The following is a 24,736-nucleotide window of genomic DNA, read 5'->3' on the forward strand; positions in this document are numbered from 1 at the left end:
CACCCAGAAGGAGATGTCCGGAGGCGATTGAAAATGCTGCTTTGGAGCGCAGGACAACATTGTATGTTTAAATGATCAGCAGCACCATTCCCAGATGAGTCATTTAGAATGGAATCTGGTTCTCTGGGGTACCGGTACAAATTAGAAGTCCTTCCCACACTTTGTTTGGGAGATTTATTATTTTTTTAGACTAGTAATTATTATGAAATACTGGGAGCCCACCATAGTTAAATAACTTCTTTATAAGTTGCTCTGGAAGACTGAGGTACAGCAAACATGGTGGTGTTTATCAGAAGGGATGAGTAGCCTTTGGATCCCATGGCTTCTTTGAAACCCACCTGCACAGGGCCTCTATAGTTGGTGACTTGACAGCCCGCTGCAAGGAGCTCAACTACTTTGAAACTTCCTTGCCCTCCTGAGTGTTCACCAGGAATGCAGAGTTGAGATTTAAAAAGAAAGCCCTTTTTACATGCAAAATTTCTCTAATTCCTGTTTGTTTGTTTGTTTGTTTGTTTGAAATAAGTTAAGGGATTATTTGATAGGTATTCCTCGCAGACTTCGCAGAAAACTTGCATTCACTGGTATTTTATCTTTTCTCTTTGGATGCCTTCTTCCGATTATACATGCTTCTAGGGAAGGGATAATGAGAGTCTACTATGCCCTGTTCCCACTGCCATGTTTCTGAATCCGAAAAGGCTCTTGATCTCTTCCTTCCTTGAGCTTCCCTTCGCTTTTGAGCAGGCACAATCACTCTTGTCATTTTTGTTGTTGTTGGTTTTGGTTTGGGTAAGCACCATCCTTGGGAAGTAACAAAATGACTGAACAACTTAGAAATGGGATTGCTGGAAAAGGGCAGTTAGAAAATGTATGTAGTTGTTAATCCTGTTGTTTTTCTCTCTCCTTTATTTTTCTTCTCCATCAAGCTTGGATCGCCATATGCAAACCCACCACGGACACCATAAACCATTCCGGTGCAAACTCTGCTCCTTCAAGTCCTCCTATAACAGCCGGCTGAAAACACATATACTCAAGGCTCACGCTGGTGAGTTGGCCTCTCTGATGCACGAGTCCTCTGAACTTGAAATCCTGTGGTCTTCCCTGAGCGAAATTCAAAGTCTCTTACCCGCACATAAGAAAAAGTTATTCTTGACATGGTTGCGTGTTCATTTCTATTTTAATGTAATGAAGAAACATAAAGAAAAATTATAGAATCACCTGAAGCCAAAATAATACAAGCCCGTGTCACCCATGTCATAGTTGATATGTGTTACTAACAGGTTTTGGTTTTTAGAGCAATTTCTAAATAACGCAGCCTTTTTTTTTTTTTTTTTAAGATTTTATTTATTTGAGAGAGAGAGCATGAGCCAGGGAGGGGCAGAGGGAGAGGGAGAAGCAGACTCCCCGCTAAGCAGGGAGCCCAATGCGGGGTCTCGATCCCAGGACCTGGAGATCATGACCTGAGCCGAAGGCAGACGCTTAACCGACTGAGCCACCCAGGCGCCCCTACCCAGCCTTTCTAATGGAAATGTATGAATTGTTAGCATCTACTGAAGATACTTGCCAACTAAAATAAAAGTGTAATCTTGAGGAAGTTCAAAGGGACAGAGTCCTCAAGACATGTAAGATTTCTCATGCGATATCCTTAAATGCATTTCCTTCCAGCAGATGAGAAATGACTTGGGGTGGTGAATGCCCAGGAGCCGTGCTGGTCTCTGTCACTCTTCTGTTCCATCTCCTCGCGCTTCTGTCATGAGCATCCCTCCGCTGCCAGGCTGTGCGCCAAGCATGTTATGTTCATCACACTAGTTAATCCTCATGACAGTCCGGAAGCGTAGGTGGTGGTGTCCCCCTCCATGTCAGAGGCGGAGACAAAAATGAAGTGATCTGATCAAGGCCATATAACCCATTCACTAGGAATTCAGCTTGAGAACGAAAGCCTGCATCCTTCTCGCTGACAGGATGCTGCTGGTCTCTGACGGAGGACACCCGCAGGTAGCAGATCCGAGCTCAGCCCAGACAGGAAAGAGGTGTGATGCAGGGAGGGCGTGGGGGCCTCTCCGTGGTGTTGTCACCCACGCTCAAGCCTGACTCGCAGCACCCAGTGGCCCTCTCAGAGGTTTTGACCGCCTTTCCTGATGTTGGGTCCTGTCGACCTGGCTTCATGGAGTAAAACTGAAGCCATCCAGCTGCCCCAAGACCCACTGAGCTGTGGACGGGACAGGGAGACTGGCTATAGGGACTTCTGTTCGTCTGTTAGTATTTTTATATTTTCAGGAAAAGTCTACTAAAAGCTGTAGAGTAAGAGACTTCAGGGTTCAGACCACTATTTTGTAACGTGTGTGCATATTGTAAATTCTTCAGCTGGGACACCATCCTAGGGAGTTTTTCTCACAGGTCTCCGCCTTGTCAAAAGCACTGTAAGCCGTGGGAGTTGGGTAAATGATTTGGCCTGTGGGAAGGACTTTAAGAGAGTACCAGAGGTCGCCCGCAGACTCCAGAGCCCTGAGCTGACCACACACACTGGCCTTTTGTGCTTGCTGGTTGGTGAGAAGGAAACATCCAGAAAGAGAGAAGGAAACATCCAGAAAGAGAGGGGGTGTGGTACAGTTTGTTTCTCTGCACACCTGGGAACCTTGGTGTCCGTGGCATGGCCTTTAGCCACTGAGAGTGGCTTGGCTTGGAGAAAGCCAATACATTTTCCAAAACGCTTGACTCATCTTGTCTATTCTAGATGGATTGTTTTATTTTAAAGGGTAAACGTCACATAGATGAATCAAATAATCTGGATTTGAATGCTCTCTCGGGTTATGCTACTTGCCACTACCCATCCAGGTTCATGCAGCCAGGCTGGCATTAAAACATTAAAAAGTGGAATAAGGAGGGCGGTAGCATTCCATACAATCATGAATATGTTAACACATATATTTCTCTGTTATATGGTAAAAAATATTCTATATATCCATATTTATTATAGTAATAGATACTACTGTTGACAACTGGGCATTATCCGGACCCCCAGATAATATCTGGGGACTGACTGAGGTTCTTGTTCAGGTCATGTGACTTGGAACTTCTCTTCCGCCTTGGGCTGTAGTATGTTGCGTTCGTCAAGGTTCTCTTCAAGGCTTTCTTGGCAGCACACGCGCTGGGAGTCATCGTGGTGAAGCAGAGGCTCAGCGCAGAATCAGGGATGCTGCGCTCACCTCACACGTGAAGACGTTTAGCCATTTTCAAGATGGCGGGGAAAGACCCATCTCCGCTGGGTCAAGGCGAGGGCAGAGGTTTACCTTTTCGTTCCTGCTCTGTAGCTCTGTCCGCACTTCCTCCTCGCTGGCCCACGAAACTTTCCTTGCTACTGGTCCTTTCTACTCCTTTTTTCCTCTCTACTTCCTTCTCTTGCCTCTCCTCTGGTTTTAAAATTTCACCTTAAAAAGAAATGTTAAAAAAAAACACAAAAAAACAACTCTGCTCATTAGAGGAAATTTGGAAATGAAAGAAGAAATAAGAGTCAGTCACCCATAATCTTCTTCTCTAAAGACCACTGTTGTTAACATTTGATAACACTTCCTCTCAACCGTTGCCTCTATAATTATTTTTAACAGTAGTGATTATAATTTAATCCGAAATACATTGTGCCTTTCTGTTTGTTTTTCTCAGTATCACTGTTTTATTTTGTTATTTTTTATGTTATTACAAACCCTTCAAGACTTTATTTTAATGAATGATCATCCATCAAGAAAGCTGTGTCCACATTTACTTAATTGTTTTCTTATGGCTGGAAACCCTGTGTGTTAAAGGATATTTTCTTAATATCAATTCCAAGCAGTGCAGATCCTGAGCTGCAAGCAGGAGCATTCAAAGCCTATTGTTAGAAAAGCAGAATTGCTTTTCTGAGTCGATCAAACCAGTGTTTGTCCAACAACATAGGCGTGCCCATTTCACAGGCTGGCTTTTTAAAGTGCACTTAATTTAAATGCTGACATAGGGCAAAGGTGAACCATAGTCTCATTTGGTCACTGTGTTTCCGTGGTATAAAAATAATTAAAATAAAAGTGCCTACTTTTACTGAAACGTCCTGTTTATCAAAGAATATTGGAGATACACACGTGCTTATACATATGCAACTATCTCTCTCTTAGTTAAAAAAAAAAAGACTTATTTTTACCCATTTCTGCACTATTGATTAGGCAGGGGCGTGGAGTTTTATGCTGAGGTTGGTGAACTGGTCCAAAAAAACAAACAAGCTAGGATGTGTGGCATCGAGGGGATGTATAGTCAGCAAAGAAGTGAAGAATGAAAATAGCACAATGGAGTTGGCACATAGTTAACCCTGTGCTTGGAAAGCCACTGATAGGCCCTTGGAATAAGAATTAAGCATATTATATTCTGCAGATGATAAAAAGCATCCTTGAATGAAAGCCGACATGGTCATTTCTAGTGGAGAGAGAGAGAGAACGAGAGACTGGGAAACCATTCTGAAGGAGGGATCGTAGACCTTTGGTTTCACTCCCTGTTGGGGAATCAGTCCATGGGCTCGTCCCTGTAAGTAGAGCATGAAATGAAAAGGGACCAGGTCACTTGATCGTGGAGCTCATCGAAGAGTTTCAGTCCCAGAGGAGCATTGTGGTTGTGGGAAGGGACGGGTAGTTGGTCTGTGAGGCTTCTTAGACCATGAAGCTTCAGAGACACTTCTCTTGCACGTGTTAACTATGTCATTTTGTTTTCCACCCCACCTTATACCCTTCCGTCTTTTTCCTGTTCTGCCCCTTACTGCCATCTTCTTCCAGGTGAACATGCCTACAAGTGTTCTTGGTGCTCATTCTCCACCATGACAATCAGCCAGTTGAAGGAACACTCCCTCAAGGTCCACGGAAAAGCCCTGACCCTCCCCAGGCCACGGATTGTCAGCTTGCTCTCCTCACACGCTCACCACTCCTCCCAGAAAGCTACCCCGGCCGAAGAAGTGGAAGACTCGAACGGTAACGAAGGGCTTCCGAGTCCTAGCTAACCACCCAGGGCTGAGGGGGGCTGGGATCAGTGGCCAGTCATTCTTTCTAGAGGAAAATCAAATACAAAACCGTGACGGTTCAAGTGAAGGAAGAAACGTGGAAAGCTTGAAACACTATAGAAATTGGGGTGGGAGGTGAGGTGCCCGTGGTGAGTGTCCGGTGCCGTGGCGGAAACATCAGTCTGGACTCGGGTGAGCGTTGCTTGTGGAAAGAGCACTCCGTGTGGATGGACGAGGGTTGGAGTCTTCCCTGTGGTTGTGAGCAAGAAAGTGGATAGGATACCAGGCAGATTTATTTGTTTGCTTAGTTATTTATAGCCTGTGTTGTTCTTAAAAAAAAAAAAAAAAAAAACCCGAGAAACCCGAAAAAAAAAAACACGTGCCATGAAGCGTTTGGGGTACCACACTAGGCTACACAGAATTCGGGGGGTGGGGCAGCACATCTGTCTGATTCTGTCACAGGATGATTTAGGGGTCACGTGGTGATTTCTGATAGCCAAAGGATGTTGACTAAGGACCAGTCGGAAAGAGGGTTTAATTGCCCAGGTTTGGAGCTTCAGATACAGAAAGCCATGGAGGGGTCTCCTTGCTGGCCGTGTACCCGAAGCTGTGGGGTTGAGGGGAGGTTGCTGGTGTGACACACTGAGCCAAAGGACAGCTTACTGTTTTGACCAGACCCAGAAGCAGAAGTGTTTTGAGTGCTCAGCTCGCCTCAGGGGACTGCAGAATCAGGTGCTTAGGACGGCGGAAGCGTGCAGATTCTTGGGCATATGGAAGCTCCCAGAGCTGCTCCCTTCCCTGCCCCTCCAGTAACCAGACATCTCCTACCCGCTCGAGTTCTTCCAGCATGGGAACACACTGTTCCCAAAGTCTGCTGTTCCGTTCTCGGGAGGAGCTTAGTGGACTGGAAGGAAAGTTCACGGGCTCTTGGCCACAGACGATTGGCTTCAAGTCTGACTTCTCTCAATGCCAGTTGTATTTTCCTGGGCAGTCGTGGCTTCTATCCTCATGTAGAATTGGATCACGATGCTGCCTCCACTGATCATCTTGAGAGTAAGGAGAAAAAGCACCCGTGTTAAATGCCCTACACAACACCTGACACATGGTGGGTATTGAGTAAGTGGACATTTTATTGCTGCGATTTTCATGCATTGTAGTTTTGGCCTTTGCGGGCCATCAGTAACAAGTGTGAATTTGGGGTTATTTTTAATGTAAGGATTTAAAAAGAGAGCCTCTTCAGGTAACCTGAAGATCTGACAGCTCAGCATGTCAACATGGCCTGATTATGAGATTATCCAAAGAGTAAACGGGTAATCTTCCTTCATGAGGTCTGCAAAGAGACAGCTGTGGGAGGAGAAGGGAAGGCGAGTCCTGAGGCTAAAGTTGCCTCTACTGGGTTCCGGAACTTGGTGGCCTCGCCTTTCCAGCCGTCAGACACTACAGTAAACACAAGAGCTCCTTACCGGTATTCCTGTCTTAAAGGACTTTGGCTTAACCAGGAAGGCTTGTTATTTCGGCTGTGGCTTGTAACGAAATGAATCTCAACTGTTGTGTAGTGGTTCAAAGTGTAGGAGGAAGCCGGGTGCATGTTGTGGTTTTCTCGGAAGACTTCGAGTCTCAGCTGGGAGGATAGGGGGTGGGGGCAGGGAGCCTGTGCGAAAGGGGACAGAAGATGTCCCCTTTGCACCTTGAGACACTGTTCTTGGAGAAGATCGGTATAGTGCAACAAAGGGCAAAATGTCATTTGATGTGGATTGTAACATCTTTATTCACATGATTTTTAATTAATTGCTTTCTTCTGAAATGGAAGCTATACCTGCAAAATCATTTGGGTGAAATTGATGCATCCACACACCATTTCCACCAAGGGCTTTTCCTGTGACATTTCTCTCAATGTCATGTCCTTTTTTTTTTTTTTTTCCCTTTGTCCTCCTCCCTTGAAAGGTGGGCCTCAGTCACAGGGCAGGGGAATCCTACCGACCACTCACTCGACTTAAGTCCATACTCGGCCAAGAGCTGTGCTCTGCACAGAAGAATCATAAATGAATACAGTACCATTTTGGTTCTCCGACAGCTTAAAACCAAATATTTAGAAGATACTGTCAGCATGGGTTTGAACCAACCATAACCCTAAGCCTGAGGTCTAACGTTTTCAGGGGTGATTTCAGAGTTTTGGAAGTGAGACTGGGTTAGGACCTTGGGGTGGGTGATCATGGAAAGACGATAGTAGGATATTAACTCTGCCGAACACAGACAGTCTGTCTTTAGTCCACCACAGAAAGATAATTTGCAATATATAAAAGTCTTTTCCTTTCCCTTCTATAGAAAGAGCACACCAACTGCGAAAGCCCTGGGTGGCAGCTCTTTTAGTGAGGCCCACACACAAGTCACTGGACCTGCACTGTTCTTAATACATATAAATAAACTTTATCAGTGGTCAAATACATATAAATAAACTTTATCAGTGGGTCAGTGATTAGTTTAATTTGATGGAAAAAAAACTTGATTAGAAGGTAGGTAAACAGAAAGAAAGCATCAAATGGGCTGTTCTCATGAATGAATAATTCTGTGGAAAGAATGATAGTTTATTCGTTTAATAAATATTTTCTCGAGTCCTTACCATAGGTCTTGCATAGTTTTGGATGCCTAAGAATGACTGAAGAGGTTGAAACTGGGAGGACTATTTGCTTGGGAGCTGAGTGGTGGATTCCTAGAAACGACTAAGTCTGGGGGATGAAAAAACATCTGTGGGGCTAGACAGTGGCCTGTAAATCATGCCTTGAATGGTGTTTGAAACACGCATGTGAAATCCAATTGCACATTTTAATAGGGAGAAGCTCTGGGGCTGTTGGCTCTCAGTTCGGGTTTCCCACACTGCAGATGCCAGGACACTGTGAACACAAGCACCAAAAATGTGTTGCAGGCCTGGGGGGAGTAGAGAGCCATAAAACCAGGGAAATCACCAGTGTGCCCTTGGCTTTCCGATTCCCTAGCGAGGGATGGGAATAAAACTAGTTGACATGCTCACTGCTGTGTGCATTGGTCAAATGCTTGCAGTCTTGAGAGCGAGCCAGTCTTCTCTGGCAGGAGGAAACGGGCTGAAAAAGAAGGTTCTTCCAAAGCTGCTTTCCCTCACAACCCAGAGGGAAGCACTGCAAGGGAGGGAGGGGAGCCGGGGAGGCAGAAATGAGAAGGTGGAGGGGTGATTTCCCCCCAGCTGCCCAGCCACACACCTGTTCCGTACATAAACAGAGCTCTTGGGCTCTGGGCTGTCCGTCTTGAGATGTCTCACCAGCACGTGAATCCTTTCTAGATTCTCCGTGATCGGTTGTTGGAAGGAAAAGCAAGGGCTGCGTGGCGGTGGTTCTGTGTGTAGGATAATGGGAAATGACACATAATTGCTATTCTAAACAATGCATTAAGGGGAAATCATAAGGTTGTCAACAAAAGGAAGTGCTCTGTTGTGTTTGTGTTTACTGGGTTCCTTCTCCTGCCATAGAAAATGTAGGACTGGGTTTTATCACGCTTTTTTCCAAGTCTCTGCTTTCAGGACAGAGAAATACATAGACACACATGTCTGTAACATAACAAAGAAACTAGAATAGCCTAGTTTAGTTAGGAGATCTGGTGAGGTCTCAGAAGCTACACAGTGCACGGGCGTTGGCTGTGTCATTGAAAATTGAGCTGTATCCTTTATACGAAGTCAGGCCAATGGTGACAGTTCAGTATTGTTCCCCCCCCCATGTCCCCAAAGAAGAGATTATTTTCTTTTTTCTGTCTACCCAGTTATGCCGCGTGGAATTGCCTGCTTTAGGAAATAGCTACTGTGCTGCGTTTAAAGCAAAAATGAGACACTAAGACCAGGGACAAAATAAATAAGGTGAATGAGGATGACACAGTTCTTCAGTCTATGCCCTAATGGCAACCTAGGGAGAATGCCATGAGCTTCTGGTCGTGATACCTTCCTCTCTTTACAGTCTAGGTCTCTATACAGTCCACCCAATGGGGAAGTCTTTGCTGTTACGAATTAGCAGGAAAATGTAAGGAGCTTTGTGATTTTTTTTTTCTGTTAGAAGTTTTCAGTTGGCTTTTCTATTTTAAACTCTAGAATAATGCTTGATAAGCCCTCTTTTTATCCAGATACCTCTGACTAAGGAACTCCAGGCATTTCTTGTCATGTCAAAGTCCTGTGTGTTACGTGCGGAGTTTACCATTGGGTCACACTTTCACCACTCCAGAGTAGCCTCGCTAGCTCATACTGATGCCTGCTACCACTCTGTGCTTGCTCCCCCACCCCCACCACCACCGCAACCCCAGCATCTAACTTCTGCATTTCCAATCCCATGCCTTTGCATAGGCCCTCCTGGGAGCTTGGAAGGATTTCCTTCCTGTCTGCTTCTGTCTGTGAGCCTCTGACTTCACTTTCTCTGAAGACTGACTTTTACTGGCCCAACCCTCTACTCTGGTAATTCTTCTATTCATGATATTCTCAGGGCTCTCTTTGCATTTGTGGATATGCTGCTGGTTTTGTCCCCTAATTTTCTGATGGGAGCAGTTATGTGTAGGGTATATATTAAATACTAACTTCTTTTGAATGACCAATGATTTCTTGGAGACATCACAATTTTCAGTCTAGTTAATTATATTGAGTCTGTTATGTCTAACTAACTCCACAGAACCAAATTAGGAGGGCACATTTATTTCATTTCCATTTGGGAGTAAAGTTTCAAAAGGCAAACATTCTAAAGATGAAACCTCAGGGACTGCTTTAATAGAAATTTTCTGGTATGTTCTGCAAGAAGAAGAGATCTGTCTTGACGAAGTGTTCCAAACATTGTCATTGTTCCCTGCATAACATGACCTTCTGTACAGGTGGGGAACTGAAGGTTGAAATAGCATAAGCCTTTGTAACCCTCAGAAGGAGACCGAGAGTAGTAGAGCTGGAGAGGTGTGGCATGACAAAAGTGGTCACCTGGTAGCAGGGCCAGGTGTGGGCTAGCTAGTTCTGCATATCTCCATAGTATGTGGTTGCAATGAAATCCAAGTTCAAAGAAGCTATAGAATGAAACCGACCAACAAAACTCATGGATTAATAACATTTTCTATTCTACCTCAAAATTTTACCCACCAGGATTTTAACATAATGGAGTGATTAATGGAAGACTCCTTTTATGAGTCTTAATACCGGTCCGTTTCTACACACATCAGGGATTGGCCAACTTTTTCTGGAAAGGACCAGATAGAAAATATTTCCAGCTTTATGACCCATACCGTCTGTTTCAGCTACTCAGCTGTGCCATTGTCCTGTGAAAGCAGCCATAAACACTGTAAATAGATGAACATGCATGTGTTCATCTATTTGTACAATAAAACTTTATGTACAAAAGCAGGGAGGGCCAGATTTGGCTTATGGGCAGTGTGTCCCTACCTCTGCCCCAGATAATTGGAGGGAGGGGGAGGGGATTACAGCTATACCCATGGAATGAATCCCGTCTTTAACAAATGTCATTATCAACCTTTATATTTAACACGGAATATTCCTAGATGCCACTTGAAATGTAACTTGACCTAAATATATTCTTTATTTCATATATGAAATGTAGGGCATTAGATAGAACTTTTAAAACATTAGCATGTGAATTACATTTAAGCTTAAAAGAAAATCTTCTCTAAGAATTATGTTGAGTCTAGCGCCCAGCTATCAACTCATTTAACCTTGACTGCAGCAACACTTGACACTTAAAAATTAAGATCTGAGATGCCTGCTTTTCAAAGAGAAGCTTTTCAGATTTCTAAATAGGTCAGACATAAAATTCAACCTTTAAGAGGATCCAATTAGTTGCTAGGGCATCAGACCTTCCACACAGGTTCCAACTGCAATCAGATTTCTCTTGGGGTGAAGGAAAGAAGAGGTGGTTTCTTTAAAAATGACAATAATGACGTGGGGGCTCTAGAGTGAATCATGGTGAAGTACAAAGATTTACATCGTTCCTAGCACGTGGGATACAAGGCATAGTTTTAATGGCTTGAGCATAATTTTTAATAGGTGCTGCTAGTCACAGAAATTATCTGACCAGAGAATACTAGCCTTCCCTTTTTGACCTCAGAGTTTCTACATTAAAATGTGATCTACAGTTTATTTTAATGCTTATTATGAAGAATGGCATTGCCACCAGATTGAGAGGTTTGCGACTCCAGCGATGCAGTGGGACCGATGATTCTGTATCTTCTGTCATGTGCCCAGCGGTCTTCAGACCTTAAGTTGTTAGAACTTGGCATCCGTGGCAAACACGAGAGCCCCAGGATCCCCACCACCCCGTAGTCGCGTATCACGTGACAGACCCTTCCCAAAGAACCCACCTGCCTGAGATTTCTGTGACTTTCTGAATTAGCCACAGTTTCATGTGCCAAGGATTAAAAAACATTTCAAGTGTAAGCTTTCTGTGTCCTGGGAACTTAGTCAACTAACCCATCTCCCTCTTCTCATGCCAAGAAAAACATTTGTTCATCAGAAGCATAAGCATATACTACGGAACGCACTCAGAATTAGTTCCTAGCAGCACTGGAGTTTGCTTCCTAACTCCACGTCTGATTCTCGCGTCTTTGGGTGGACGGCGTAGGTGTTACCTTAAGTCTCCCAGAACCTGTGCTGAGTGAAGTAACTGAAGGGAAGAAGGAATCTGTTTTCTTCTTTGGCAGAAAATATTTTCTGTTATTGTCCAAATCATCTAAAACGACTCATCTTGGTTCTTTCTGGAAAGAAAGCATTTTCCCAGTCTTCGCGTTGCCCTCGTCAAAGTTTCTTTCTCTGGAACTGGAGCTAGGTATTTTAACCCTATTATATTTGAGGTAAAATCCTCTTCTTGAGACTTCTTGATTCTATAGGTCCTCTCCTCGCTTTCAAATATTCTTCTCTAGAGGATTTTACACAAGCAGAAGGAAGGGTATTGTATTTGGGGGGACCAGCTTGAAGTGAGCCATGATTCAGAGGTAGAGATCCTGGGACAGTCTTGCTGGATCCAGCAGAGGGTACGTCCTACGCAAGCTTAAGTAGGTGAAAAGATTTTTTTTGGTCAGGTGCCGAGATGGGAAGAAGATGCCAGAAATAATAATTTGGAAACAACTAGTATTTATTTTTAGAAATAAATTATAGGAGTTTTGATGGTACAGACCAGGAAAGCATGTCCAAATAATACACACATTTCCCTGTTAACTCATTCATCATCCAAAATAATATCCTATGAAAAAAATCTCGGTTGCGGTGGTTAAATAAAAATGGACCTGAGAGGTTCAGGTAGTAGGGTCTCCTTGCTTTTTGCTGGATTCACTCCCTTGCAGTCTGTGCGCAGGAAAGGCTATGTCCCTGCCACAGGGGCTCTTTACTTTGCAAGTAGTTTCAGAGCCATCAGCTTGACCCAAAGGAGGTGTTGGCTGCGAGTACAGAGCCCAGCTAAGGTTTTATTTACCAGCACACTGCTCTTCGAGAAGTCATTCCAGGGCTAGGTTCTTCAGCTTCCTCAGGGACACAGAATATTCTTAGATGACTCATGCAAGCCACCCTCCTTATGTCATCTTTTATTTTAATGCACTGTGAGCCCTCCACCAAAGCGGCAGTGATAGCCAGTCGAGCAACAGGACCTTCGAAAGAACCCTTAATCTAGGCCTTGGCTTTTTAGCCTTGCTAGCTATTTGTTCCTCCTTGACCAGTTTGAAGTGCATTCTAGTTTTGCTATAAAGGGTTCTACCAGTCTCTTTTTTAATTCCTAAGCGATAAAGTTAATCATCATTTTTAGTTTTTAAATTCTGCTCGTTGCCTTAAATTTGTCCTCTGGTTTAATATGTCTGATGAATCAGGGGTACAAATTATTAGTTTCTCAGTTTATAAAGTGAGAGACGGATACCCCGAGGAGTGACCTGATGCGTTCTGAGAGTCACAAAACGTGTGTGTGGTGTAGCTTGTCTGAATCTGAGGCTTGTGCCCTTAACCTTTGTGTCACCTCATGGCATACATACTCCAGAGTGGCTAAGGGACAACCTCCTCTTCCATGTTTGCGGATCCTGGAATCTTCCAAAGGAAACTAAAGCCACGTTCTTATTATTAATAATAATAAGGTCCAAATATCTTTGGACCTTAAGTTAATAGATATATAGATAGTGTTAAATTAGAACAGAATAGAGTGAAATGAGAAATTGTATATTTGGTTTTTAATAGTTATGGCCATGGAGAGGAGAAGAGATTGAAGAGTCATGGAAGGCTTCTTGGTGGAGGTGGGGCTCAGGCTGGGCCTTGAAGGATGAGTGAGTTTTGCACAGGTGGAAGAGCATTCAGGGTGGAAGGAGGATCGGAAGTGAGCAGACATGCAGAAGGAGGAATCCTGGGACACACAGAGAAGCAGTCTGGCTTCCGCAGAGGATGTGTGTTAGTGAGAGGACAGTTGGTGAGGTGAGCAGAGGTAGAGCGAGACTACAGTGGTACTTAGTTACCAGGAAGAGGTCTTTAGATTTTAGAAATGCAGGTTGAGCAGGGAAGACCAGCAGCAAGCTTTCTATCTCTTTTGGAAGCAGGAGGGTACTTTTGAACTACAGATGCAGTGAGCTAGCATCTATAGTCTTCGAGAATGAACGTGCATTAAGAATAGTCATGAGAGGGACGCCTGAATGGTTCAGTCGGTTGGGCCTCTGCCTTCGGCTTCGGTCATGAACCCAGGGTCCTGGGATCGAGTCCCACATGGGGCTCCTTGCTCAGCAGGGAGTCTGCTCCTCCCTCTGTCTGCTGCTCCCCCTGCTTTTGCTCTGTCTCTCTCTCTGACAAATAAATAAAATCTTAAAAAAAAAAAAAAAGAATAGTCATGAGAGGTAGTTACCCCCTTTTAAGATGCCCACATAGATTATTCTTTTTTTTTTTTTTAAAGATTTTTTTATTCGACAGAGATAGAGACAGCCAGCGAGAGAGGGAACACAAGCAGTGGGAGTGGGAGAGGAAGAAGCAGGCTCATAGCAGAGGAGCCTGATGTGGGGCTTGATCCCATAACGCCGGGATCACGCCCTGAGCCGAAGGCAGACGCTTAACCGCTGTGCCACCCAGGCGCCCCAGATTATTCTTTTTGATTACAAAAGTAATAACTACTCAAAATTAAAGAACAGCTTTATGGCCGTACGTAACCTAAAATGTAAGAGTCACCCGTGATGCCAGGCTTTTGTTTCAGTGCCTGAAATAATCTCTATTAACAACCTGCTGTGGAGTCATCTAGGTATTTGTTCTATGCATATACAAACGTAGGTTCTGTTTTAGTTTTTTTTTTTTCTTTACAAAACTGGGACCATAATATGTAAACTATGTTTTTGCTCTCACTTGATAGATTCTATCATTACTTAACTCACACTGTATTTTAAAATATGAGGGTCTATATCTAAAAAAAACAAAAACAAAAATGATTCCCCTTCATATAATAAATATCGGGTATTTAAAAGCTTCAATTACTTGTGTGTTTGTGTGATATGTGGTTAGGACGGGATTCTCAGAATTAGATAAGGCCTTTGAGGGTTTGCCAATCAAAACTCCATTAATTGTGTTCATTTTAAGGCTCACTCATTGTCTAAAAAAATTTCTTAAGTTTTTTTCCTGCTGCTTAAGGCTTAATACATTGGAAATATTGGCAAATTGTCCATAAGTTAAATGACAAAATCTAGATTACAGACTGTCTAGACTGTTCTGAGTATGAGCTATAATGAGATTTTGCTAGGTGATAAATATAAAATATGCTGGGTAGCTTCTGACCCTCATATTCTCTTCCAGTATTAGACTTGCCAAATATTCTTATAATTGTTGCTTATCATATCTGTCTCCCCAGCTAAACTGCGTGCTCTCTGAGGTCAAGGACTGTTTCAGATCCCTAGCGCTTGGCAAGCCATTCAATAAATATTTGTTGATTTGAATTCGAGCGGGAGAATGAACCACACACAAGGAGAACCGACAGAACAATAGTTTATATGTGGAAAAGCCTGGGACTTTCAGTGACTGTGAGCTCAGTTGTGCCGCGTAATGTTTGGAAAAAGCCAATGGAATTGGGCTGTGTGTATATGGTGATGTGCTGCCCTACCCTGTTGCACATTTTCGTGGTCACACCTGTCTCCTCCAGTTAACTAACTTTGGCCTTCTCCCCAGTGACAACACCATATCCCTTTCAACTCTCTATAACCAAAGTGACTCATCTCTTTTCTCTAAGTGGCCAAGAAGAGGGAGCACATGCCTTACCTGCTGCCACCTCTTGAGAATATTTCTGCTTCCCTCATGTAATGGTCCTTTTCAGGTCCCTGCTCTCTGCTTATTTCCTCCTCCTGATATTCTGGAATGTTCCTTCACTTTTCTCAGTGAACTCAGTGTCATGTTCACAGGTTTCCTTTTTACTCCAACCATGATCGTCGTGCTCTTGAATTCCAGTATACCAGACTCAGTGATAATGACCCAACAAAAGTCGGTCTCTTCAGGTAGAGGGACTTACCTCCTTCCTGACTGTGCTCCAACCACCATTCCCCTGGCCTGAATTTCACCCTAACTGCTTCACCTCCAGCATCTCAGGCTCTAAATTCTCTATGACCAGGACGCCTGGCTGTCTCAGTGGGTTAAGCATCTGCCTTCGGCTCAGGTCATGATCCCAGGGTCCTGGGATCGAGCCCTGCATCGGCTTCCTTGCTCAGCGGGGAACCTGCTTCTCCCTCTCTGCCTCTTCCCCTGCTTGTGCTCTCTCACTCTCTTGCTCAAATAAATAAATAAAATCTTTAAAAAAGAAAGAAAGAAAGATTCTTTGTGACCTCTCTACCCATCCCAGGCCACCGGTACCCATTTCAGAGGGGCTTTCCCCAGCATCCTGTGTCTCTAACTTGCCAGACCCGAACCCTAAGGAGCCCTCACTCCACTTCCTCTGATTTTAGCCAGTCTTCCTAACTCCAATCCCAAGCGTTTCCAATCTGTTTTCGAGGTTATCTTTGTTAACCACAAATCTGATTTACGTTTAAGGATAAATTTGAGCTTCTTCAGATTTCTCCCTTTACAATGCCAGTTTCCCTGCAAGGATACTAGTTTTTCTCCTGAGTGAAGGAGCCGGGAATGGAGTCAAGACCACTATGTTTGAGGTTGTCAGCAGCTGCAGGTGTCTTGCCTGCCCCACAGCTAACCATGGATAAATGGCGGGGGCGGCTGTGTAGTTAATAGCTGTGGCGATCACAAATGATTGTACTTGTGCGTTGTGATTTTACTGTTGCTCTGTTTTACAGTTATTTTAAAATTTTGCCCATGGGTAAGTGTTTAATTAGGAATCCAGAGAGGGGAAGATGAGGAAATCCACTTCCACCTTGCATGCAACCAGGAATAATGCCACCAAGCTGTCCGTTAGAAGAGACCACAATTGTGATAACTAAATCAAAGTCAGTGAATTTCCCAACTAACACATTGAAAGTGGTAAGTCCTGTATATCGTTATGTCAGTAATAAGGTCATTTTTGCTAACAGAGCTACAGGGTTACCTATGTAGTGAAAGACTAGAAAACATCACTCTTTTAAAAATTTAATTCTGTGTGAGAGATTTATTTTTTTCTCTTTATTCTTTCTTCAATGGCTTCATTTTTACGTGCCTCTGTACCCCTGTAGCTTAACAAAAAGGTTTATAATCCTTTTCACTATATTTCTCCCTCTTCTAATTTTCTGGGATATTATCTAAAATCAAGTTATGCCTCAGGAAGAATGTCGAGAGCATAGATGTTCACCTACCATGTGTTGCCAGAGCAGCAAAGGGTTTGAGAACTATAGCATGGAGGTGTGGTCATTCTGGACAGGTCAAGGACAGGCTTAAGATTTAATTTATTTATGTATGTATTGGCCATTTTCTAAACTGAGAGGAAGCAAAAAAAGTGTAAGAAAGAAGTTTTGTAAACTAATATACTGAGCAAATTGGTGGTTTGCTTACTAATAATCATCATAAGCCCAATAAAAGGAGGTGAAACTGAACTGAAATTCTACTTGAGCTGGCCTCATAAAGCCACATAAAGTTAAGTGCCCAGACCCTCCTTGCAGACCAGGGAGAGCGGTTCTGGGCTTCCGGTGTGCAGAAGGGGCGTGAGGGTCCCTGAGACCCAACAGGTCAGCACCATCCAGTGACACACCGAGCCTGTCCCAGGTGTGCCTGGGCATTCTGGTGGCGGTCATGGCTCCCCTCAGGCGTTCACACTCAGGGGAAGCACCCGAATGGCCCAGGGAACCTCTTCCCCAGCTTGTAACTGTTTATTTTCAGTGGAACTTTGGAAGCGTGCTACGGTCCTGGAATGGAGTGTTGACTCTTCTTTGTATCACAGGGTTCATTTTAACTGAGCAAAGCAACTGGAGCTTGTAAAAACTGGGGGCAAATGATTTTTCGGGAGACTAGTTCTCTGTATAGATCCTCTTTAACAGTCTGCACGGGAAATGTTGGGCCCCTGAGTTGGAGGTCCGGCTTGACAGTTGCTAAAGGCCCAAATCCAGGAATCCATCCACACAGTAGCCCATGAGACACCCACTGGTGCAGGCTTTGGCGGGGGTCCTGTCCACCACTCTCTCTCCCGAGTGTGCTACGATAAACCATTTACCTAGCCTCCGGTTCTCATATGTAAAATACTGATGATGCTTCCTTTGTGGGGTTATTTCAGGGGTCAAGTGAGATAACATATGGAAATGCTTTCATATTCTAAGTTACTGTAAGAATATTAGATCATATTAAAGTGGTAGAGTAGAAGCAAATTTCTTGTCAGTTTATAATCAGTTGTCATCATCCAGAGATGGATGAGGATTTTTTCCTTTTTAATAAAACAGGAAAAAAAATTTCATGTTTTGCCTTAGAGGCTGAATGAAACCTCTTTACATCACGAGCTCTTTCTTGGGAGTCTAAAATAATTCAGTGTTTGGAGCATGGTGTCTAATCTGGAGCCCTGTTGATCTAAATTTATTTGAACTTTGGGGCTTAATTGAAACCGTCTACACAAGAAGGTCCTTAGCAGTGGATGACCTAACGGGCTGGTGAAACACACTGATAAGTCCCAGTGTCAGACATCATTAGTATTGTTATTACTGGCTCTAATCAATACATATCTTTAATTAATGATAACTGTTGTTTACGGGATGTCTATTGAGTGAGCTCTTTACAAACGTCATCTCATTTCATTTCACCCACACAGCAGTCCCACGAGACAGGAACTTCCGTAACTAGCTTCCTCCTGTTTGTGGAAGGAGGAAAAACGGCTTAAGAACGGTCAGGGTCACTACCTGACAGATTTGGGATTAGGATGCAGGTCCACCTGACTCCAAAGTCCTGTCCCTTATGTCACACCATTTCTCTGAACCAGTTCTTAGATGTATTATTTTTCCCTTAGAAAGTCTGAAAAGGGGGAGCTCTCGGAGCCCCAGGAAAGGGCTCTGTGTTTTAAGTACTAAAACCTTCTTGGATATGACCTTCTGCAGTTTGATTCTGCAATCGCAGTCTTAACCTCCAAATCTCTTGAAAGAACCAATGTACCCAGCTTATACTCACTCGCCACTTACTCTTTTTTTAGATGGCTGGAATCTACGTTCTGCCTTCAGCCTTTCATCGAAACCACTCTCATGAAGGGACCTCCTATCGGCTAACTCCAGGGATGTTTTATCTGGGAAAGAGTCAGTCCTTCCTTGTTCACACCTGCCACCGCCTCCTTCTCCTCCCTCTCCCTGTCTGGCACCCCTGGCAGTGTGACTCTGGCCCCTAGCACAGTAACGAAATGGCTTGCACAAGGGTTGACGACGACTCCAGACAAACAAGTCCAAGGCCTCTGTCCTGCCTCATCCTTCTTTTTTTGGCCGTGGCATTTAAAACTGCTGACTTTCCTCCCAGGGGAATTCTCCCGTCGTTTGGGACCTGCTGTCTCTTTCAGGCTATCCTCTGGCCTCGCTGGTAGTGCCTTGTCTTTACTCTCTTTTCACCGCTCTTCCTCCAGCTGCCAAGACACAGACCTTGGGCAGGTCCTCCGCCCTTGTGGTCTCATCCTTGGAGCTCCCCCTTCACAAACACATGGAATCAACTCACTATTTAAATGATGCTGCCAAAATCTCAGCCTCCAGCCCTAACCTGTCAGGTTCAGCTCCAAACCTTCTTTTCCGTCTGCTTCTCACCTTCTTTCCCTGGTGGTCTCACACAACCTTCACCTCAGAGGTCCTGAAGGGAACTCCTTACCTTCTTGTCCCTCTACCAGCGCTCATGATAGCCTGCTGGACTTGGCTGCGTCTTCAGGTCTCAGCCCATGATCCATCAGCCACTCAGCTGCCCACAAAGTCCTGTTGTCCCGTCTCCTGATGTCTTCTCACTCCCCCCATCCCCTCCTTCCCACACCGTCTCTTATCCAGCAGCCATCCCTATACCTGCTCCACCTACAAACTCCTTCCTTCATCCACTCCATGCACGGTTGAGTCGCATTATTGTCCTACTCCAAAACTGTAACAGCTCTACGTAGCCTGTTTTAAAAAAGTACCCACCCTCAACATTCTCCATGCCTCTTCCCAGCTGCTTCTCCTGGCCTCCGTTCCCACATGTCCACACCCTACTTGTCCTTCAGAGCCGTGTGCAAATTCCTTCACTTCCATGATGCTTCTCATGATGTCCCTGATGTGTCAGCGCTTCCTTCTCTGAAATCCTCTGGTGCTATGGTCTGCCTCTCGGGGATGCGGGTGGTCCATCCTGCCAACTCTGTAGTATTGCCAGAAAAGGAGTTCGTTAGAGACAGGGTTTTTGTCCTGCTCGTCTTTATATTCCAAACATCTGGCATAGGGTTACTTTCTTCTGAGAGCAGTTGTCCTATAAATGTGAAATGAAAGTTGTCCTATAGTAGCTATTAAATAGTTTGAAGCAGGAAACCTAGATTTAAATTTTTTTCTCACTGCAGAGCCTCATTGTCTTCCAGCCATTCTGCTAACAACAGATCGAAATACCCTCGAGCATTTGCTCTTTTCTTTGGGGGCTCACTCATTTGCGGTGTGTGCTGTAGTAATCTCCCCTAACAACCTGAGAGCTCTTGAAATAAGAGATCTGGTGATCTTTGTATCCATCAAAAACTCAACATATAGTAGTTGTGTTTGTTAGGAATAAACAAACCATTTACATAAAGCTAACAAATCCAGAAGAATATTGGATCACATATTTTGACCATCGAGTTGAGTCTAAATGAATGCAAGAAAATATGTGTTGTGTCCTTGGCTTGACACATGGCTATTAAAACTAAGGAGTAAAATACAGATCTAGAAACGTTTTGGATGTTGCAGAGGCCCTGTATTGGGAACACAGACCGCAGGATTTGGGCTGACACTACCACGTTTCTCGTCTTTGCCAGCATGTGGACATACCACTTGGTTTTTGCTTCCTTGTTAGTTTTTTGCACGTGAAGGGCTGGTAGGGAGCAGAAAAGGTAGCCTGTTGGGTTTCTGTCTTTCCTTCCCATAGGTAGGGCCATAATCTATTCCAGATGTCAGTGTCGTACATTCAGTAGAAACAGTAGGAACTGAATTTCAGATGAACACTTGCGACCTGCTGGTAGAATCCAGAGCAGAAAAGGTACTACATAGGTGTTTTCTACTTAACAAAACGAAGTCTGTGGAATCACAGGCTGCTACTGATCTCCCCTCTGCAGTAGGGAGTGTGCGCGAGTTGGTTTTTCTCCCAGTGGGAATGCATTTATCCCAAGCCGCCTTCGCCATCCAAGGTCATTGGTCAAGGCCAAGGGCCGTAAGTGCAATTTAGAGAGAGAGAAAAGGTAAAAATGTGCGGCCTCTATCTCACCTGCTTCCCGCTTAAAACCCTCCAGGGACTGTCTGCTTTGCTTTCAGAATAAATTCCAAGCTCAGCATGAAATTGTTTTCTGGGCCCCATGTTTCCCTCTGGCGTCCTTCCTCACCCCACACCCCAGCTGCGTGCTGTGCGGCGAGTGCCCGGCCTTCACAGACGCCTGCTATACTGCAGGCCTTGCTCTTCCTTTTTCCCAGCTTGCCCTTCTCCGCCTATTTTCACCCTTCCTCCTCAGTATTCCATTCACTTGGCTAATTCCGACTCATCCTTGAAAGCTTGAGTAGTTTCCTCCAGAAACCTTCCTGTCTGGCTTAGAGGCCTCCTTGTGCTCCTTCTAGATCTTTGAGCGAGCTCTCTTGAGTGACCCAGCACTGATCCCACTCTGTTCTGTCTTTCCATCTCCCCCAAGACCATTGGCTTCTTGAAGGCAAAGGTCATCATTTTGTGTTTGGGTCCTTCAGAGTATGGCAGATTCCCTTGCACACTATGGGCACTCAAACAAGCGGTATGAGTGACTGAATCTAGAAGTGTTGGTGTTCACAGTGCCACACACTGGCCACGGCACTCAAAAGGCCGAGACGTATAGATGCAGTGATGGCAGGGCTTCTTCTTGGTAGGAGCCCCTAGGTTTCTCATACTGAGTACCGGCCAAAGACCCCAGGCTCAACCAAGCCACAGGTTCCCAAGCAAGCTTAGATGCCCTCATTAGTCATGAAATTAAATCCAAGGTCCATGCAAGCTGAGAAATTTGAGGCAGAATCTCTCATAGCCGTAGGGAAAACTGGATACTCAAGCAGTACGCATCACAATAGATCAGGTGGCAAGAAGTGCTGTCCAGAGGGGAACAAGGAAAAGGGGAGGGAAGGACTGGGGCTGCAGCATCAGGTGGGATGGTCAGTGATCATGAGGATGACTGCCACACCTATAAATTGGATACCCAAGGACCTTGCTCAAAGCTGGAGGTGAGCTTGAAAAAAAATTTTTTTTGAAAGGAAGTCACCCCCAGAAGGCTTGCCAGAAAAGTGTCTAAAGTTTGGAAATGAAATTCGCTCTGACAACTCTTTTTGCAGCAGGTTGATTTGTGACCATGCTGTGTGCATTGTGATCCGACAAAATGGGGCGAATCATGGAGTCTGTGGTGTTATTCAGGTCAAGCCCTGCCTTTGAGCCGAATCCAAGCCCCACGATCACTCCCCTCCCCGCCGCAGCCATCTCCACCTTCCAAATAAGCTGGTGGGTTGTTGCCAGAAGTAGCAGTGTAGCTGGCTCTGCCCAGAATCAGTCAGTCAGAAGCTAGCTGCCGAGCTCCTGCCACGTACCTGGAGCTGGGATGAATGTTCGTTACATCTGTTTAGAGAAGTGGAAGAGATGCCCGCGCCACTCCGTCCTGCAGTCCGGTTAAGGAGACCAAATTCTTGCATGGATAGAAAACACTCCGTAAACACTAGAAGGCAATTTATAATTCAGTACAAAATTATGTGATGTCGACCTTAATTGCTGTGGAACGGAGACCCTTAAAGCACTGCTTTGTGTACCAGGCTCTACGCTTCCCGCGCTGGCCTCTACTTCGCGCCGCACGCACCGTGATGCTTGCCAGTGTCATGGTCTCCATTTGACACGGGAGGAAGCAGAGGTCTTTGCAACTAGTTGTCTCCATAGGGCTCCCAGGGGGCCTCAGTATGCCTCTGGAACCTCTTTTTCAGTTGCTCCCTTGGTTTTCCCATTTCAGGGTCATGGTGAAGATCAGCAAGAGACCTCATAAGAAGCCCTTGACACAGGTGCTAGCCCAAGAGTTGGTGGAGACAGTAGAAGGTGACCCTGGATCTCACCACCTGTCCTTCTGCCTTCTTGGAGGCTTCTGCCCGACACCTGAGCCCAGCCCCACTGAGCAGGCGGTTTAGAGCTGGCAAAAGAGCTGTCTATTCTAAGGGAAGAGCCTACTGCTTTAACGGTGATTAAAAAATGTAGCTTAACCCAGAGCCAGGATTTTCTTCCACGGCATGGGAATAGGGAGAAAGAAAAGGAAGAACGGTAGGAAACCCACCGGGTGTGTTGATTAGGACACTCCCGCTGCTGGGCGACAGTTTCAGAAAAACTCTGTGCTTTGAAGTGTGGCTGCTTGTTCTATTCTTGATAAACCATTGCCTTTCTCACCTGATTTCCATATCATCACTTACAGCTCTACACGGATCTAAATATATATGCTTATACTCAGATGTGTTCTTTTCTCCTGATTGTCTAATCTTTGAAGAAACTGCTACAATTGTTCCTGCCCAGGCTGACTGCAGTGTTCATAGCAAGCCGTCCATTGTGACCATCTCCTTGAAGTCAGTAGGCATCTTCCTTCCAGTCAGGTCTTGAGGAGGAAGCTCTGTGGCCTTGCCCACGGCCTGTGAGCCCTCAATGCCATCTGAAGTTGCTAGCAAGCTCTCTACGGTTGAGGCCAAGCCACTGATACAAAGAGGCTTTTGTACTCCAAGTTTTGAGTTGGATTTTCAGTGTGGTAAAGACGTCTATATGATCTAAACGAGCAGCAGGAAACATTACTTCCTCATCACACAATTCAAAAGAGTCGCAGGTGAATTTTGCATTTGGTATTGTAAGAGCTTCTCAATTAACAATGGCAGATGCCACCCAGAGTTTCCTCCAAAAAAAACATTAGAAAAAGGCTCCTTTACCACACATTCGTTCGTTTCCCAACAAATTTCCAGCCCGCTTCAAGGAGGCTTTTTAAGAACACACACTTTGAGTTACAAATAACATTTAGTGCAGAAGGAATACCTACGATGTTTGCTAATGACTGTGGCAGAAAAGGAATGTGTTTTTGAAACTGGGGCACACAGGAACCCCAAGTTCTCTTCCTGTTTCTCCATGGACCGGCCGGGGAACAGGAAATCATCTTATCTCTATTTTACCAAACTGCCAGAACTCTTTATGCAAAATGCCTCTTCTGTACGCTACATACCTGGGATGAGAGTGAGTTCCCAATAGAGAAAAATTGGTAGAACAGTTTATACGGTGAAAATGTGATAATTGTGTGCAAGGAATCCATGAATACCTTCTCATGGATTGCAGAGGGCTCCATTTTCATGCCGTAGTTGACTATAGAAGAGTAACGTCCCATTCGGTTACACCTGTGTATCTTACAAACCTCTGTGCCCATCCCTGGTGGAAAAAAGGAGGAGAGAGTTGCATATATATGGAATCCACTGAAGTGGCTCCCAGATAGTTTAGACTTAATAGCTGATTTAGGGTCAAAAGCAGAAATCATGCCTTTGGCTTCTTGGAATGGCCATGATTTATGAAATTCATGCCATCCAAACTCTCCAATGTTCCAGAAGCCATTCTCCAGGTAATTAAAAAAGACCCAGGCTTGTTTCAGTAAAAGTGGGTCCGTGTTTCAATGGGAAGCCTCTATCAACCTCAGTGTCCCAACAAGAGTGTGCCATTTGGTTCACTGGATTTTCCTTTTAAATCCGGATTTCTAGAGCACTTTTTTCAGTTGGAACTCTTTTTGGATCTTAGTAACATGTTTATTGAGCACCTGCTTTAGAAGTTCTGGGGGATATGAACTTTAAAGAAGTTACAGATGCATGGATGGATGGATGGATGGATATCCTATTTGCAAAGAGATCCTAGTTTGGCAGAGGTAGAATAAATTAACCCCAGTGCCCCATCTTGAGCATGAGTAGGAATTTTAATAATTGTAACTAGAAGATCAAGGAAGATGTTTATAGTGATGGCAAATTTGAACTGAGTTGGGTTTTAAAAGATGGTAAAAGTTGAGAAGGCTGAAAAGTAGAAGAAAGGCATTGCAAGACTGAATGATGCGGTGAAAGCAAAGCACAGTGAATGTTAGGAGCCTTCCGTGTGGCTGGCAGGGAGCAGTGTGGGAG

General features: G+C 44.6%; 1 protein-coding gene across 1 annotated transcript in view; it reads left to right on the forward strand.

Moving 5' to 3' along the window:
• The window catches only part of ZNF462 (zinc finger protein 462), a 130,533-nt gene that overhangs the window by 63,872 nt on the left and 41,925 nt on the right, over positions 1-24,736 (forward strand). The window contains 2 exon segments of the mRNA XM_002916448.4: positions 924-1,042; positions 4,788-4,979. Of these exon segments, the coding sequence (XP_002916494.4) occupies positions 924-1,042; positions 4,788-4,979 (311 nt within the window).

Source organism: Ailuropoda melanoleuca, chromosome 7, assembly GCF_002007445.2.
Source record: "Ailuropoda melanoleuca isolate Jingjing chromosome 7, ASM200744v2, whole genome shotgun sequence".
Taxonomy (NCBI): Eukaryota; Metazoa; Chordata; class Mammalia; order Carnivora; family Ursidae; genus Ailuropoda; species Ailuropoda melanoleuca.